The sequence below is a fragment of the Syzygium oleosum genome, unplaced genomic scaffold (genome assembly GCF_021117445.2).
Source record: "Syzygium oleosum isolate NSW1041296 unplaced genomic scaffold, Sole_v2.1 Sole_v2.08, whole genome shotgun sequence".
Classification (NCBI taxonomy): Eukaryota; Viridiplantae; Streptophyta; class Magnoliopsida; order Myrtales; family Myrtaceae; genus Syzygium; species Syzygium oleosum.
This window is the reverse complement of record NW_026607492.1, coordinates 6,527,731-6,543,769: the sequence shown is the minus strand read 5'-3', so window position 1 is coordinate 6,543,769 and position 16,039 is coordinate 6,527,731. Positions and strand designations below refer to the sequence as shown.

General features: G+C 41.5%; 2 protein-coding genes across 6 annotated transcripts; both read left to right on the top strand.

Moving 5' to 3' along the window:
- The first annotated feature begins 2,791 nt into the window (after positions 1 to 2,791).
- Positions 2,792 to 7,362, top strand: LOC115667030 (uncharacterized). 3 transcript variants are annotated; one of them, XM_056314024.1, is made up of 4 exons: positions 2,792 to 2,903; positions 3,863 to 4,608; positions 5,138 to 5,566; positions 6,775 to 7,362. In XM_056314024.1, the coding sequence occupies exons 2-4, from the start codon at positions 3,867 to 3,869 to the stop codon at positions 6,948 to 6,950; spliced, it is 1,347 nt and encodes a 448-aa protein (XP_056169999.1). In that variant the 5' UTR covers positions 2,792 to 2,903; positions 3,863 to 3,866; the 3' UTR covers positions 6,951 to 7,362. The 3 variants fall into 3 exon arrangements, with proteins under 3 accessions (XP_056169999.1, XP_030444522.1, XP_056170000.1); XM_030588662.2 differs by lacking the exon at positions 2,792 to 2,903 and adding an exon at positions 2,977 to 3,089; XM_056314025.1 differs by lacking the exon at positions 2,792 to 2,903 and adding an exon at positions 3,192 to 3,387.
- Positions 7,363 to 8,691: 1,329 nt separating this feature from the next.
- On the top strand, positions 8,692 to 14,468 carry LOC115686054 (GTPase ERA-like, chloroplastic). 3 transcript variants are annotated; one of them, XM_030611238.2, is made up of 9 exons: positions 8,692 to 9,190; positions 9,791 to 9,936; positions 10,549 to 10,689; positions 10,766 to 10,879; positions 11,285 to 11,410; positions 12,295 to 12,393; positions 12,525 to 12,626; positions 13,627 to 13,707; positions 13,939 to 14,468. In XM_030611238.2, exons 1-9 carry the CDS (start codon positions 8,794 to 8,796, stop codon positions 14,023 to 14,025), a joined length of 1,293 nt encoding a protein of 430 aa, XP_030467098.2. In that variant the 5' UTR covers positions 8,692 to 8,793; the 3' UTR covers positions 14,026 to 14,468. The 3 variants fall into 3 exon arrangements, with proteins under 3 accessions (XP_030467098.2, XP_056170126.1, XP_056170127.1); XM_056314151.1 differs by lacking the exon at positions 12,525 to 12,626; XM_056314152.1 differs by lacking the exons at positions 13,627 to 13,707; positions 13,939 to 14,468 and adding an exon at positions 12,751 to 13,138.
- The last annotated feature ends 1,571 nt before the right edge of the window (positions 14,469 to 16,039 follow it).

Sequence of the window (16,039 nt, the reverse complement as noted above, 5' to 3'; positions counted from 1 at the left end):
TTGTTAAATGCATGTTCAATTAAGTCTCTATCTCATATAAACATGTTCGATATCATCCATCCACTTGAATTGATAAAAAGATAACATTGGATATTTTCATATAGTCTAGAAAGTGAATTGAACATGTAACAATATTCAATGACCACATTGAACAAATTTAAAGTTCAGGGACGACATTACATGTTAGATCAAAGTGTGAGGCAACAGAGGGATCTCAATCGCTCTCCATTCGTCTAGAGCTCAGACCGTCTCAATTCGTGTTGATTTTGGTCAACATCTCTTTTAGCATGCTCACACAGGTCGATTTTTCTTAGTAGAATAAGTTGTAACTGTATAATAGCATAAAAGCAATACAATATATACTAAATTAAATTTGGACCATTGACAACGGGGGACCTTATATAAGTCACGCGTGAATTCCAGCACCTTTAACGATCTAATCCCTAGAAAAAAAAACAGTCTATGACAAAAAAAAAATTTGATCCTAGATTGAACCAAACCGTCGATCTTAAAATTCCCTCGTCAATCAATATGAATTTCAAATATAGTAATAAAAAAATTTCCAACAATTCTCAATTTAATTAGACCCGTGAAGCAACCACCTAGGATCGTAAGTTTCTCGATCAACAATTGGCAAAACTGCAAGAGCAAGCCGAATTAAGAAAAGGGCAGGAGAGCAATTACCAAAAAGGGAAAGCACGAGACAGCAATTACTACTCCCGTATCAAATTAAGAAACCAAATATTAAAACTTGATTCATAGTATAAACCACTTTTGGTTGAACTAAACTAAATTAGTATCCCCGACCCCCAAAAAAAAAACTAAATTAGTATTGGAAACTTAGAAAAAGAAAGTCAAGCCTAAATTATATTCGGTCGAACTAAAAATAAATCGGACAGGCCAAACTTAAGTTGCTAAGCTAAATTAAAAACTGAAAAAAAAAAAAATCTATCGTACCAATGAGCTTCGATCGAGCATCTCTCTGAAAAAATTGAATTGGGCGCACCAATCCAGCACGACAAGTCGTAACACGTTACCGAACAGAAGACGAATTATCGAGACATCACTGTGCCCTTCTCAAAATGCGATCACTGCGTCACATCATCCTCCACAGACGACGGCACATAGAGACCTAAAACCCATCTCGCTCGATCGAAGTAAATCGGGAAAGGAAATATTTCTGTTTTTATTTTTATTTCACTCTCCAAATTACAGCATGATACCCGGTTTAGTAACGTACGGTGCGTCATCACCTTAAAGAATCCTCAGGTTTTCTGGCACGAAGAAACCCTAGACGCCGTCACGCTCAACAAGTCTGGCCTCAATTTTTATTTTTATTTTTATTTATTTTTATTATCTCTCTTTTAGCTGCTGACGTATTGGTGTTGCTGTCGTTGCTATTTCGGAAAAGTGCCAGCACAGCATCGAAGTGGGGCCCCAGCTGGGTACGGTCACATCGAAGGGGGGTAGGATTCTCCTTCTTTTGACGAGGCGAAAGCCGAATCAAAACCGCCGTTCTGGAATCACCGAAGCGACGCCGTATCGACCGCGGCTCCCCCCCTCCCCCCTCCCCACGCTTCTCCTCCTCCTATCTCCAGATCCGTTTTCGCTACTTCCACGCGCGGCTCTCCTCCGTATTGCCGCCCCCTTACCACCCCCGCGCGCGCGCTCGCGCTGGAAAAGTCCATATTGTCCCCCTCGCTGAGTGAGATATTATAAAAAGACCGCGGGAAAACTCCTCTCCACTAAATATATACAAATGATGTGCTGTCGATTTCTCGTAACGTAGGAGGATGGTATTCGACTATTAAACGTGCATAATCTTGCAATTTAAATGGTCATATTTTAATATGCGAGCTTTTTCATTTATAATATCATTCGTAAATTCATAATGACAACATGTCTGTTATTCTGACGTCGAATTTTTTTTGTAGTTGACAGCATGTGTCGGTATTTATCACATAACTTAGAATTTCCATCTCAAGAGGGGAACTCACAACCCTGAGGCTTTCTTTTGCCGGGCTAGAGTAACTTGAAATCGATTAAGTTCGAGGAAATAATTGCAAATTCGCACCTAAAACAAAAACGAAGTCACTCGAGGGTGACAACTGAGGAGGCGTGAGCGGGCTCGATTCCCTACCTAGCCAGCATCCGTGACGAATAGGAGACGTCGGCACGTACCATATGGAACCGTCATTGGCGAACGGCTCTCCATGCTCGAGGAGCGAGCGAAACGCGATTGCGCAACGTGCCATAATCTCGATCGACGAAACCTGAAGTCCCGCCGCGACGTTCTTCCGAGCCCAGCCCCGAATAACTTTACCCGAAGGACGCCGATGTCCGTTCAAACGGCATATGGATATCATCATCACCAGTGTTAATTATCATCTTATTTTCCCAGGGGCACCAAAAATCCAAAAGTCGAAGGGCGCCGGAAAAAAACAAACGATAGAAATCCAGGGGCAGTTTCGACTTTTCGCGTGAAACAGAGAAAAAAGAAGGGGAGCAAACAAATATTTTGACCCAAAAAAACAACTAATAAGAAAATAGGGAAACGAGAATAAAAATAAAGGGGAAAAAAAAATCGGGGTTGGCGTTTGAATCGCTTTGCGTGGGGAAAGAGGCGGACAGCAGGAGGAGAGGCGGTCAGCGCGAGAGAGAGAGGGAGAGAGAGGCTTTGAGGAAGCGGGGGTCGGTCGTGCCGAGAGGGGGCTCCGCAGTATATATATTGTGTGTGGGGGTGTTTGGAATCCGCAGGATGGATTCTCCGTGCGTTCGTGTCCCGCCTCTCCCCCTCCTCCCCCTCTGACCTCCCCTCCCCTCCCCTCCCTCCCTCCCTCCGCCGCCGCCGCCGCCGCCGCCGCCGCCGCCAGCTAGGGTTTCTCCGGGATCGCCGCCTCGAGGTTAGGACTCCGCGCATCTGGGGGTTTTCGTTGCTTTTGTGTTGTGTGTCTGGCGTTGGTGCTGCTGGCTGCTGCTGTTGCTCGGATTCGAGATGTCGCGTGTGGACGCGGCTCGCGCCGTTGGGTAGGTGGCGTCGTGGTTGTGCGCGCGGCTTCACGTGCGCGCTTCGGCCAACAAGTTTGGAGGTTGTGCGGGGAACGTTCTCGCGCCCGCCCTCTCTGTGGGATCGAGATTGGATATTTTTTTTTTTTTGGGTTTTTGTCTCCGCCTCTCCTCCTCGGGCGAATCGACGAGCGGCGTCGTTGTTCTTTCGGGCTTTCGGTTGCCAGATTTGAGCTGCTGCTTGTTTTTTCTTCTTCCTCCTTTTTTTTTTTTTTTGTTTTGTTGGTTTCCACGGGTTTGATGCGGTCTCGGGTTGTCGTTGGGTGCTGGCGAGTCGGGATTTTGTGTAATCAGCCGAGCGGTTTGGAGGCCTTGAAGAAGGTGTTGTTCACGTAGAAACTTGGTTAATTTGACCCTTTCGTGTCTACGGGGAGCTTGAATTTTTGAATAGGGTTCGTTTGTCGCGGTTAATTTTTGGCTTGTTTTCGTTTGCTTGATTCGACCGAGTTTTGCATCTTTTTTGGGCATATTGATGTAGCTTGTTCTGTCGAAGTGTTGGTTTGGATTCAATTTATTCATAGGCATAAGTGGTTCGAAAATCTGTGTTTATGCCAATACAAAGGTTGAGTTTTTTTTTTTTTTTGTTTTTGCTGGAGAGTAATCTGAGAATCTCTTGGAATGAATATATGGACGCGTAAGATGTCATAGGAAATTAAGAAAATACTTTTATGCGTCTGTAGAAGAAGGTTTACTTGCTTTTCTATTAAATATTTCATACACACATAGCGCTCTTTTAATTCTTTCGTATGTTTTGCACTCTCTGGAAAAGTCATTTTTATGTGTTGTTTCCCAACAGAGCCATGCCAACTTTTACTGCAATAGCTTTGGATAGGCTATTGGAACCCGGAACATCCAGATCGGTCGATAAATCTGTTCACAGCCCCATGCCTGTTCCTAAGTCGAAGCCGCCTAAGCCCGAGCCAGTGCCGAATGCAAAGTTAGAGAGGAGGAGAAGTACCTCAGTCATGGAGAGGAAAGTTCAGCGGCCTCAAATGACTCCGGCACTTTATGCGACTCCAGAGACTACCCCTGTTCCAGATTCACCGTCCTCATTCCCTCCATCCCCCTACATTATCAATCACAAGAGACGCGGCCCGCGTCTTGTGAAGAGTTTATCCGAGGATGATGTTTCCTCTAGAAAGAAGAGCACAGATGAAGCAAACACCAATTTGACTGTAACTGAAGCAAAAAGCGAGGAGGTTGCTTCTGTGGGGGATGTCCCTGTTACATTTACAATATTTAATACTGTTGAAGATGAACACATGAATGGTATGGATGGCTATGAGGTCGGGAGCAGTGACAGATCTGCGAATAGTGCTCTGGAAGTTGGGACTAGCAATTTGAATAATGGCTTTGCGGAAGAAACTGATACACTTATTCCTGTTCCATTGACTCCTGAAAGAGAGGGCGATAGTGAAGATTTTTATGATCCTCAGGAATCAATGAGTTATACTAGTAACACTGAGGGAGAAGACAGTGGCACAGCGGAACGCTCTTTGAAGTTCACCACGCCAATGGGAGAGTTCTTTGATGCATGGGAAGGTAATTTAGATCTTTTGTTTTCCTATAGCATGTTTCATTTAATTTCTTGAATCTTGTTCTTGTTGTCTGGATGTTTTAGACAAGCGTTTTGTACTTAACTACAGCAAGAGAGAGGAAGCTAAGGAGGGAGTGTTTTACATATTATGCAGATGGTTGAGAGAGAGAGAGAGAGAGAGAGAGAGAGAGAGAGAGAGAGAGAGAGAGAGAGAGAGAGAGAGAGAGAGAGAGAGAGAGAGAGAGAGAGAGAGAGAGAGAGAGAGAGAGAGAGAGAGAGAGAGAGAGAGAGAGAGAGAGAGAGAGAGAGAGAGAGGAAGGGAGGGAGGGTTTTACATATTGCAGATGGTTAAGAAGCAGATCAGTAACCATAGCATTACTATGTTGTGGGTCAGATGGTTAAGAAGCAGATCAGTAACCATAGCATTACTATGTTGTGGGTCTCTCTATAATTATTATTTGCATAGTGACATATTTGAGAATCCTGTTTCCTGAAATTTACGTTTGTTAAGAAAGGCTTGTGTGCATCCAACAGAACTATCCTCCGATGGTGGGGCACAATCTTCTCTGCGTAATCTTGAAGAGGAATTGCGAGAGATCAGATTGAGTTTATTAATGGAGATTGAGAAGCGGAAGCAAGCAGAAGAAACCCTGAGCAATATGCAAAGCAATTGGCATAGGATTCGAGAACAGCTATCACTGGCTGGTCTTACCCTGCCTCCAGATCTGACTTTGGGATCTGATCAATTGAATGCGGAGGCTGCAGAACAGCTCAAGCAGCAAGTTCAACTTGCTCGTTTTGTTGCTGAAGCAATTGGAAGGGGCATGGCCAAGGCTGAAGCAGAGACGGAAATGGAAGCTCAGCTTGAGGCTAAGAACTTTGAGATTGCACGTTTGTGGGATCGACTGCATTATTATGAGGCTGTGAATCACGAGATGTCTCAGAGGAACCAAGAAGCTGTTGGTGAGTTTCTGAACCTAGCCCTTTTAAGCTGTACTCTTGAGCCTGTAGGATGCATAAGCTCATTTGACCCCTCTGTTTCAAGCAAATGAGTTGCTCTCATTTGCTGTTGCATCCCTTATTGTTTATATATTTTCTTTTCAATTATCTTTACACAATTATATATCCTTCTCCTGCTCATTGTGGCAGAATAGTGGATTGCTTTGTTTGCCTTAGTGTACATGTTTAGATGTTGACTTAGGTTTGAACTCGGTCCCCTATACATTTTCTTGGGAGAACAAAAAGTGCTAACAAACTTGATTGAGTGAATCCACAGTTGGGCCTTGGAGTGATAAACTCAAGTGGCTGAAGCATAGTCATTACTAATTGGATAGGAATAAACGTAAACTTAATGTTGAAATCTGGAAGAGCAGAACAATGGTTTATTGTCTGTAGCTTTGGAACCGACATAATTCGTAGTGGTAAAAGAAAAGGCGATATTATGAGATCTGATTAGTATTAGGGATGACATGATTAGTTTGGAAAATCATGACAGGTGTTGCTTAACCCAGACTGGTCAATCCGGTTCAACCTGAAACGGTCTTGACTGGTACCTTGTCGTTCTGGTTGAACTGCCCTGTTTTCAAAATATTGGTTAATTTCTGCTATGTTGCCCTGATTGTAGCATTTGGATCTATTTCCGAGGATTGACATTTCTCATAGTAGAAAAAATCTTCAGGTGCTTCTCCTACGAGTTAGTTTCACCTTGATCAGTGGCTGTATTTGGTTGCATATACAATGGTTAATACGTAGTCCATGGATTTGTAAATTGAAAACCGCCCTATTACTTGGTGACTTTTTTTTTTGGCATTGTCCGGCCACCTTACTGTGCTAACAAGAAGCCTGTCCATACTGTACAACATTTTTGACAAGATTCCGAGGTATCTTGGCTGCTCAGATGGGATTATCCCTCTTTTTATGAACCCTGTAAATGTTTGGTCTTTTGATTGTCGTTGTTGTCATCTGTATTTCAGCCAACGTTGTTTTGGGATTGTATTCCAGAGATAAACTATATAATCTCTTTTGATGTTCTCTATCATTGGATTGTTCGTTGAGGTCATCATGGAAAAATTGAATTGAAATTATTGGCTGTTGGAGATTTTTGGTGAATGAAAGCAAATCTATAAGCATTGACTCTCAAGGTTAACCTTTCCCATTGTTTGTCTTTGCAGAGACTGCTAGACGACTAAGGCAACAGAGGAAGAGGAGGCAGAGATGGGTGTGGGGTTCAATAGCTGTTGCCTTATCTCTTGGTGCTTCGGCATTAGCATGGTCATACCTCCAGACGGGCGATGGATCGTGCAGCGATGATAATCAGGCTAGCGGAAGCAGCAACGACGCCGAGTGAGGCATTCTTCCTCCAGAGTCTACTAAGATGGGCTCTGTCATTAGAGGAAGAGAATAAGAAGGGGCAACTGCTGCCTTGTGAATGATCATTTTTCTCTTTGTGAGAGCGCAAAGCATGCTGCGCAGTATTAGTTCCGACAAAAATAATATGCCAAGCTGCGATGTTGCAGCTAATCCAGAGGTTGATATACCGAGTTTGTATATTTGTTGGAAATGCATGATTGTTTTGCTTTAGCTCTTCTCGGCCTCTGGTGCCCGATTTGCGAGTTCCGTCTGCGAGGTTCCGATTCTGGACTTGGAGGAGCCAAATTTGTTTTTGAGCCTCTGTGGATGGTGATTTTGTAGCAGAAGACATCTTAGGCGAAGTTGTTTAGCAAGTTTTATGAATAGATTGATATTTGTTGTGTTGAGCATGTTTTGAGTATTGAATGTTGGGGGGTGATGCTGCAAAACAATAACGGTTATGTCACGACGGGTACTATTCTAACCCTTCATTAAGGGATTGTATTTGTTTGGGGCTAACGTGTCATGGTAAAAAATAGAAGGGACTATGTCATCGAAAATCTCAAAATTATTATATTTGTGTTACATTTAGGTTATATTTATTTTGTAGAAAATGAATAATAATTTGAAAAATATTTTTCTAAGAATGATCACTTGTATCGTTTGAAATAATTAATCAATGGAAAGTATTTTAATTATCGACAATAATATATGTCTAAATAATTCATAGAAGATGAAATTACTTTTTCGTTCACTTATTTTTGTAATTCATACAAGTCATTATTTTTCGGAATATATGTTTCAAATAATCTATTTCACTTGAAACGAACAGAGTTTTAGGGTGCGCTTGTTTCGCGGAAAATATACCATTTCTGAAAAATACTTTATAGGATATCATTTTCCCGGAAAATGCGTTCATTTTTCGGTGTTTGGCTAAAACCTAAAAAATACTTGGAAAGTATTTTCAGTTGTTTGGTGAGGAAAATCTGATCGTGAAAATTATCAAAATTTTTGTAAATTTTAAATTATTTCAAATTATTTGTTATTTTTAAATTATTTTTATCGGGAAAAGAAAATACTTGAATGTTTTCCTTCTTAGAACAAAAAGAAAAAGAAAAAAAAAGAAAGAAAAAAAGAAAAGAAAAAATATTAACAAATTCAAGATGAGTAATTCCGAAAAGTGTTTTCACCTTATTAGATAAGGGAATTTACTTTCCTAAAATTAAATATGATATTTGTGTTGATCGGAAAGTATTTTCCGTTTATCAAATCATTTTTGGAGAACAAAAAGGATGAAAGTTTCGGAAAACACTTTCCAGGAAAACACTTTCACAAAACAAACACACCCTTACTACAGATTAATTTTCTTGTCATAAAAAAATTTTAAAATAGTGTATGCTTGTACCATTCGCAGCACGAAATTTAATTTGGAGCAATTTTAGTACGAGTGTACCAATTTGGGAGAGACTAGCCCAATATGCGGCCGTTGCAGTAATCGAATCTCTGATTTAAGTTGGTGTCTAAATAATAAAAAATTAGAAATCTCGTATTTCTGTTATTTAAATCCCTAGTCAATCGGTATCGCTGACAAAAATTTCTTATTTTCCTACGTGGAAATTAGTCGTCGCCGGAGAGGACAAGCACAAAGCACACGGTGTCGTCCGGCTCCAAAACGGTGCGTTTCGGTCGAAGCGCTTCGGTGAAAATGGAACCAGAAAAGCTAGCTCCATTGCGGCCACGTTATCCAGTCACAACAGAAACTCCGCGAGAGAGAGAGAGTATAATTCGCTCGGAGAATGAGCAGACCGACACGCGACTAGCGGTGGCCGGAGCTCCGGCGAATGGAGCTGTCGCTGCGCCCTCTCTCCAACGCGGCGCTCTCTCCTCACTCCGGCTTCGCCTCCGCCGGCCACTCTCGCTTTCCTCCTCGCGGGAGCGCCGCCGCCCCCGCGGCTCCGCGGACCGGATGCCGGCTCCGGACCGGGGAGGCCGCCGACGCCGCGGGAGGGGGCCACCGTCGCGTCGCCCTGGAGCCGCGGCGCCGGCGGCAGTTCTGGATTGACGAGCGGGAGAGCGGCGGGGAGGAAGGCCTGGGAGAATCGAGCTCCGGCGCTCCGGATGACGATGATGAGGCTCTGTTGTTGTCGTTGAGCGAGAAGCCGGAGCGGAGCGCGGCGTTGCTCGATGAGTACGAGATGGAGGAGCTCGATTATGCTTCTAGCCCGGATCACAGAAGCGGTAAGTGTGTCGTTTATTGATTCGAAGTTCCCAACGGCTAGTCCTAGGGAGGTGTTGAATTTTGAGTTGCATTAGTTCAGTGGTTGGTGCCTTGTATCTTTGTCTCCTGAATATATGGATGAATGGTTGAATGGTTGAATTTCAGCTGGCGGGGTTATTCTATTGTCTTTTACGTTGCTGAATTTGATTAAATTTGATCATGTAGATTATAAAATCGTAGTATCCTGATGGAGGTAATCCGGAAATGTGTCCTCTATCCTGAAAATGTCTTGCAAAGTATTCTTCTTGCGGCATTATGAGGTGTTGCTTAGGCGAGGAGTGAAACAGATGTGGGTTTGATTAATTGCTGGAATTTCTCCTAGTATCAAACTGTGGAGCATTACTAGAGAAAGGTACCTGGCAAGGATGAATTATTTCGTGCCTCCTGTAGTGCTCCTGAGAGAGTATAATACATAGTGGAGCAAAAGTGGTCACATTTTACGAAAGCAATTCGATGACATGATTATTACTTGAAGTTGAAAAAGTCATAACATCTCATGTTTCCTTGGCGTTTCCCTAGTGCTAGTTAGTTGTTCTTATACGATGCGCTATCAAATGCAGGATATGTGGCTGTTCTAGGAAAGCCTAATGTTGGGAAGAGTACACTTGCGAATCAATTGATAGGCCAGAAGTTGTCAATAGTTACAGATAAGCCACAAACCACAAGGCATCGTGTTCTTGGAATATGTTCAGGACCAGAGTATCAGGTACGAGGAGAATTGTGTTTTGAGTAAGATTTTGTTAGTTATGATCTTCCTGGATAGGACTGAAGCAGTAAGTGGTCGTGTTAAGAGTTAATGCTATAGACAGAAGGCATAAAGTGAAAACCGTAGTATCATCTAATGTAATGGACTATCTACAACGGGACTTTTATGATTGAACTATAGCTTGACAATGTCTTGTATAGATTCAAAGAATAAGTATGCTTATTGATTTGTGATCCTCCATTTGAGCATTCCTTTCCTGCTATTTTCTGTTCTTATTGTGCATATGACGTGAGGCTAAGTCTCCCATTTATCCATCTTGAGTTATTATAATCCTTCATTCACTAGAGATGAATTTGACAGTAATAGGTTTGGATTCCTATATGATCACTTAAGTTCATTACTCCAGAGACTTTTAGAGCGAACATTTTCTGTTTCCTTGGTGACACTTACTTTTTTATGTCCAGACAGACCATGCTTATGAAAATGTCCAAAATTTTTAAACAACCTTATAATAGTTCTGTGAATCTGAGAGATTTCTGTTCATAATGATTCTGATCAGTATCTCCACGACAGGCGTCTCTCCTTCCTCCTAATCTTCAACTATTCTTGCAGATGATACTTTATGATACTCCTGGTGTAATTGAGAAGAAGATGCACAAATTGGACTCCATGATGATGAGTAATATTCGAAGTGCTGCTATCAATGCGGATTGTGTACTAGTTCTCGTGGATGCATGTAAAGTACCTGAGAAAGTATGCATATGTTCTAGAGAATGATTTGCAAATCTTGGTTTCCCTCATCAGATTTATGTGAATTTTGCTTATGTAGATTGACGAAGTATTAGAAGAAGGTATCCGGGACTTGAAAAATAAGGTGCCAACTCTGCTAGTAATGAATAAGAAGGATCTGATCAAACCTGGCGAAATTGCAAAGAAGCTCCAGGTTGGAATTTCTTACAGTGACAGGCATGACTGAGTAGACCTACATTAGATCAGACTCCTGCTGTCACTGTGAAAAATATTTTAAGAAAGTAGACGGGGCGACTGATTTACTTTGCCAAATGTGATTGTGCACCTTGTGCTTTCCTTTTGCTCTTAATTTGTTGGGGATTCGGATTTTGTCCTTGAGCCCTGGAAGCTCTTATGCCTCACTTGGAATATCAGTTTTCGACAATCGTTTATTGGTGATTGTGATTGCATTCATGAGGTTAAATTTCTGCATTTACACATCATTTCATACTAGCATGTAGTCAGTCCCGAGGCCAATTTTCCTGTATCAATTATCTCCTAGATGTCGTGTGTTGTATTCTCCTATTTGTCTCCTTAAGATGATTTACTATCCTTGCAGTGGTATGAGAAATTTACAGACGTTGATGATGTTATCCCGGTGAGCGCGAAATTTGGTCATGGTGTGGAAGATGTCAAGGACTGGATTTTATCCAAACTTCCTCTGGGGCCTGCTTATTATCCCAAGGCATGTACCAGGCTTCTTCTTCCATACATTTTGCTGTTCCAGACTGCTACTGTTAGTATATATCTATTTAATGCTAGATGTATCGTTTGCTAAAAGCATTTCATGCAAACAGTGAATCTTGAAATGATTTTTTGGTAAACTACAAACTAAAATGAAGAGAAGAGACTTCATTTTATAATTTCTTTTCTTATCATCTCTTATGCTATACAGAGTAAACAAAATCTAAATTGGAGTGTTCAAATTCCACACCTGAATCAGAGTGGTTCTCATAAGATGCTTCTGTTGGAGATCTGTGAGCAAATGTTCTCAATCAATCTGAGTTTGACTGAAACTCTTAAAATAAAGTAGTTGAAGGATTAGCCGGGAACTGTAGCTTAGGTCCATCCAGTAGTTTCTTCATTTCTTGATTATATGGTTGAGTCAGCAATTGTTGGCAGGAAATGACAACAAAGCTTTTCTTTTTGTTCTGGCGGGTTTGACTACCTTTATGCAGTTTTGCTCTATCTTGTGCCATGTCCTTAGAGAGATTCTACCCAAAATTTTCATTACATATATCCAATAGTAGCAGTGGCGGAGTGGCAACTTATGATTCATGATAGGAGGTTGAGGCCAGACGTGGTGTATATGTTTTGGCAGTTCGTTTTCTTGAGGAGCATAACATTGTAAAGTTCATTGTAAAGTTCAGAACTTTACAAGATTATCTATCACTGAAGCTTCTTATCCTGGCCCTATTTAATAGAATGACTCGCTTCCTTTCTAATAGCCATCTTGCAGAACTACTGTTCTTATTAATGAACCTATCTCATAACAGTCACGTTGGGGTTTAGGAAAGTCTTGCTTCTTGCTGATGAGGAGTTTAACTGTGTTTTCCTTGGTTCTTTCAGGACATTGTTAGTGAGCATCCAGAAAGATTCTTTGTGGCTGAAATAGTTAGAGAGAAGATTTTCATGCAATACCGCAATGAAATTCCTTATGCTAGTCAGGTATACATATACAATCTCAACTTTATCTCGTGCTTTCTGTCTCTGTCTTCCCTCACTCTTTAGTTTTGAGTTAAAGTGTTAGGATTTGCATAATAATTTGCTCTTCGGTTTTTGGCTTTTGAACACTCAAGGTAAATGTGGTGAGCTACAAAACCAGGCCAAATGCTAAAGATTTTATACAAGTGGAGATTGTTGTAGAGAAGAACTCACAGAAGATCATCGTGATTGGAAAAGTAAGCTCTGGATCTTGCCTATGTAAGAGAAAAAGATAAGAAAGATTGGAGAAAAAGAAGAAAAAATATATTTATGTAATCTTTTTTCCCTCTATATTAATCGTTTCTGCATGATAGTTTATAGACAGCACCATCAGCATCTCTCCTGTCAACTAAAACTACATCGGTGTGCTTTCTAGGTTGAGATAGCTCCATGCTGCATTAAGATTAAGATTGGGCTACTAACAGGGCATGGACAAGCATAAAAAAGAGAAGAGGAGGACGTGCCTTGGCATGAGCATTTGTGGCTTTTTTGCTAATTTTGAGTCTTAGGAGCCTCCAAAGTCCAACATAAACGTTTAACTTGAGAAAATTGGGCCTTTGTGCTGCAGGAGGGCTCATGATTATAATGATTTTATCTTTGAGATTTACATGAACAGCATCTGCATGCGTGACTTGTGAAGCTTTCATTATGTCTGTACTCTTTATAGCTTTGGTTATGGAAAAGTGGCTTCTCAAGTTTTTGCTTCTGATGTCATGAACAGTTTCATACTTCAATCCTTTATTCCGATATAAAACCCTCGACACTTAATTGCATAATCTGACTGACTAAGGTACCATCAACAGCTACTTGGGGACATTTTTCAACCTCGTTGGGCTCGTCTGCCTTCTTGAGCAGATGCTTTCTGGGAGGGCCTATGTTTTCCTCTCATTTTTGATAGACTATGCTTTCAATTTTGTATTGTCATGCATCATGTGGCATGCTGTAGGTTGGCTTTGTTTCTTGGTATTTCAACAACAATTGTTATATTTTGCTGTTAGCCCTTTGCATTTTGAATTTAACTAGTTCTCCTTTGTTGTGCCTAATATATAGAAGAATTTGATGTGATTGAAAACATAAGCTTGGACGATGGAGATATAAAAGATGGATGTTCTGCTACATTTAGTTTTGCCTGCTTTTTTGTTGGCTCATACATGAGTCTATATAAATTGGTTAATGTAGCTTTACATGTATTTGCAGGAAGGGAAGGCTCTCAAGCTACTTGCTACTGCTGCTCGGCTTGATATTGAAGATTTCTTGCAGAAGAAAGTATATCTCGAGGTGCCTAATTACTCTCTACTTTTTCTCTAGCCCTACATTTTCTAGTCAAAAGCATCACCGTATAGGTAAAGAAAACTTGTCTATTTGTACATTACAATGTCTCTCTCTAATCAATAACAGCTAAGGTAGGCTATTCTGGGTTTTGTAAGATCAGTACTTACTTTCAGAACATGCATTTACTTATCCCGAAATAGAAAATCACAACATGCATTGAGGCTAGCTGTGTGACAGGTTGAAGTGAAGGTGAAAGAGAATTGGCGGCAAGACGAAGGACTTCTGAAGTACTATGGATACGGGGGACAGATTCGAGCACTATGATACAAACCATCAGCATTTTTCTCTGCCCAAAATGCTATTCTAGAGGTCACGTCACTGGGAAAGCGCACGCTGATGACAAGATTGAATGAAGCTAATTCTCAGCTTGTCTTTCGTTGGTAAACCGGGCGACCATCTCCATTTTCTTGGTAGCTGAAACTTGGTCCTGACCTTTGTCAATTTTCTTAACAAAATTCGTTTCCTGAGTCTAACTTTGGCGAAAGTAGTTGATTGTGTCTTGATTTGCCTGCCTTTCTTTATAAAAGGGTGCATTGTCTACCTCGTAGCAAAGTTGAGGATAAGTCTTTTTGAAGGTCTTATTTGGTTTCTTTCTTAGAAAAGCTTCTAGTTGACTGACTTATATTCAGTAGCGTGCTTCATCTCGGAAGAGCGAGGATGCAGAGAAGGAGCATTTCGGTATCGAAAGCATAGGTTTTCCCTTCGAATTAAGAATTTCGTGCTGATTCTGTTCTTTTGCAAAGTGAATTTGGTAAGATTGGAATAGTTAAAGAACATGCAACATGGAAGGTTGCAAATGTTCAATTTCTTCATTACAATTTACTTTGGACGAAACATCAAGTTAAGGTTGGCAGCAATGAACAACATTGATTTCATAGAGTTGGTTCATCACTACCAATACTTTTATATATATATATATATTGAAAACCCAATTGCCTATCGACTTTTGCTTTCTTCAAAAGAAAAGAAAAAGGAGAAAAGAGGCGCAATTTGATCCGTAATTTTAGGCGTGACTTGGCCACTCATGTGCATTCATATTGGAGTCACTATTCTTTTCTTCCCTTTCTTTTGGACGTTTCCTGCGTCGCAACGAAACGCACGATATGCGATGGATGTACCGTGTAGAAATGATGACTCAATCGATCTTCATTCGTGTGCTGTGAATCTCATTTTATTTGAGGCCGTTGTGCGTTGCACGTTCAATTTTCATTTTTTCCGATTAGTTTGTTACGGTATAGGTGACGCATAAAAAACATTTTCGTAATAGAGGGCCTGGTTGCTAGCGTGACTCGCGATTCACTGGGTTAAACGATTGTTAACTAAAAGTATCACGTTAAACAACTATGTGAGAGTCGGCGAAAACAGTGTGAGCCGACAAGCGAATCGACACGATTCTAGCGATATCAAGCGAACCATCCCGACACAATCGAAATTCATTTAAGGGCATACCCCAGGGGAAAATTTGACGCCAGTACTTGCGAGATAGCGATGCACCAAAGGACGAAGCGTCCGCTTATGAGCGAACCTAACTTTAGGACCAGGGGATGTGAGTTAGGGGTGGGGCAGAGACACATGCTTTTGTCCTACAAAAGGATCTTGCAAGAAATTCGTGGGGGCATCGCCATAATCAATTCAAAGCGGACACGGCTGCGTGTGGGAGTCCGCAGGGGCAACCTTCGCTTTTTGGACGCTTCTACTCTCCTGCTGTGAAGCCACAAAGGAAGGAAGTGACAAAAGGAAAAGGGTTAAAAAAAAGTGTAAAGGGAAAAGGGAAATGAAGAGTGGGTTCTTGCCCTCATTTTCCATCCTTTTTGGTTTTATCTAGGACGTGCCCCGGAGTCCCGGACCCATGTCATTATTCTCACTTTAGTGCGAGCAAATGCTTTCGTGAACCGGGTGCGCACGAGCCCGGTGGGTACCAGCACTCAGGAGCATGTAAGTCTTACGTGAGGACCGCACGATTCAGCGGCTCGGATCCTCTAGGCTTATGGACCATGGGAAGAGCTTTTCCTTTAGTGCTGCTCTCTTTTCATGCAAGTGAATCATCATGACCTTGGCCTACCAAGGCGCAAAAGGGTGTCGGTGTACATCGAGTGGTAAAACGATACCGTGATCGTTTTACCCTCACAGTGTCAATCAGAGGGAGGTGATTTTGATTTAGAATACTACCCTTCATTGGATTAAAGAGATGAACTTTAGTCTGACACGTATACTCATTCGGAATAACACTTGGCTACTCCAAGAAAGAAGCACATGACAAGCGGGCTTTAACACTCGC

Coding starts and splice junctions, on each gene's coding strand:
- LOC115667030 (XM_056314024.1), top strand. CDS start 3,867: ATGCCAACTTTTACTGCAATAGCTTTGGATAGGCTATTGGAACCCGGA. Junction 4,609..5,137: donor GTTCTTTGATGCATGGGAAG/GTAATTTAGATC, acceptor TGCATCCAACAG/AACTATCCTCCGATGGTGGG. Junction 5,567..6,774: donor GAGGAACCAAGAAGCTGTTG/GTGAGTTTCTGA, acceptor TTGTCTTTGCAG/AGACTGCTAGACGACTAAGG.
- LOC115686054 (XM_030611238.2), top strand. CDS start 8,794: ATGGAGCTGTCGCTGCGCCCTCTCTCCAACGCGGCGCTCTCTCCTCAC. Junction 9,937..10,548: donor GTTCAGGACCAGAGTATCAG/GTACGAGGAGAA, acceptor CTATTCTTGCAG/ATGATACTTTATGATACTCC. Junction 10,880..11,284: donor AAATTGCAAAGAAGCTCCAG/GTTGGAATTTCT, acceptor CTATCCTTGCAG/TGGTATGAGAAATTTACAGA.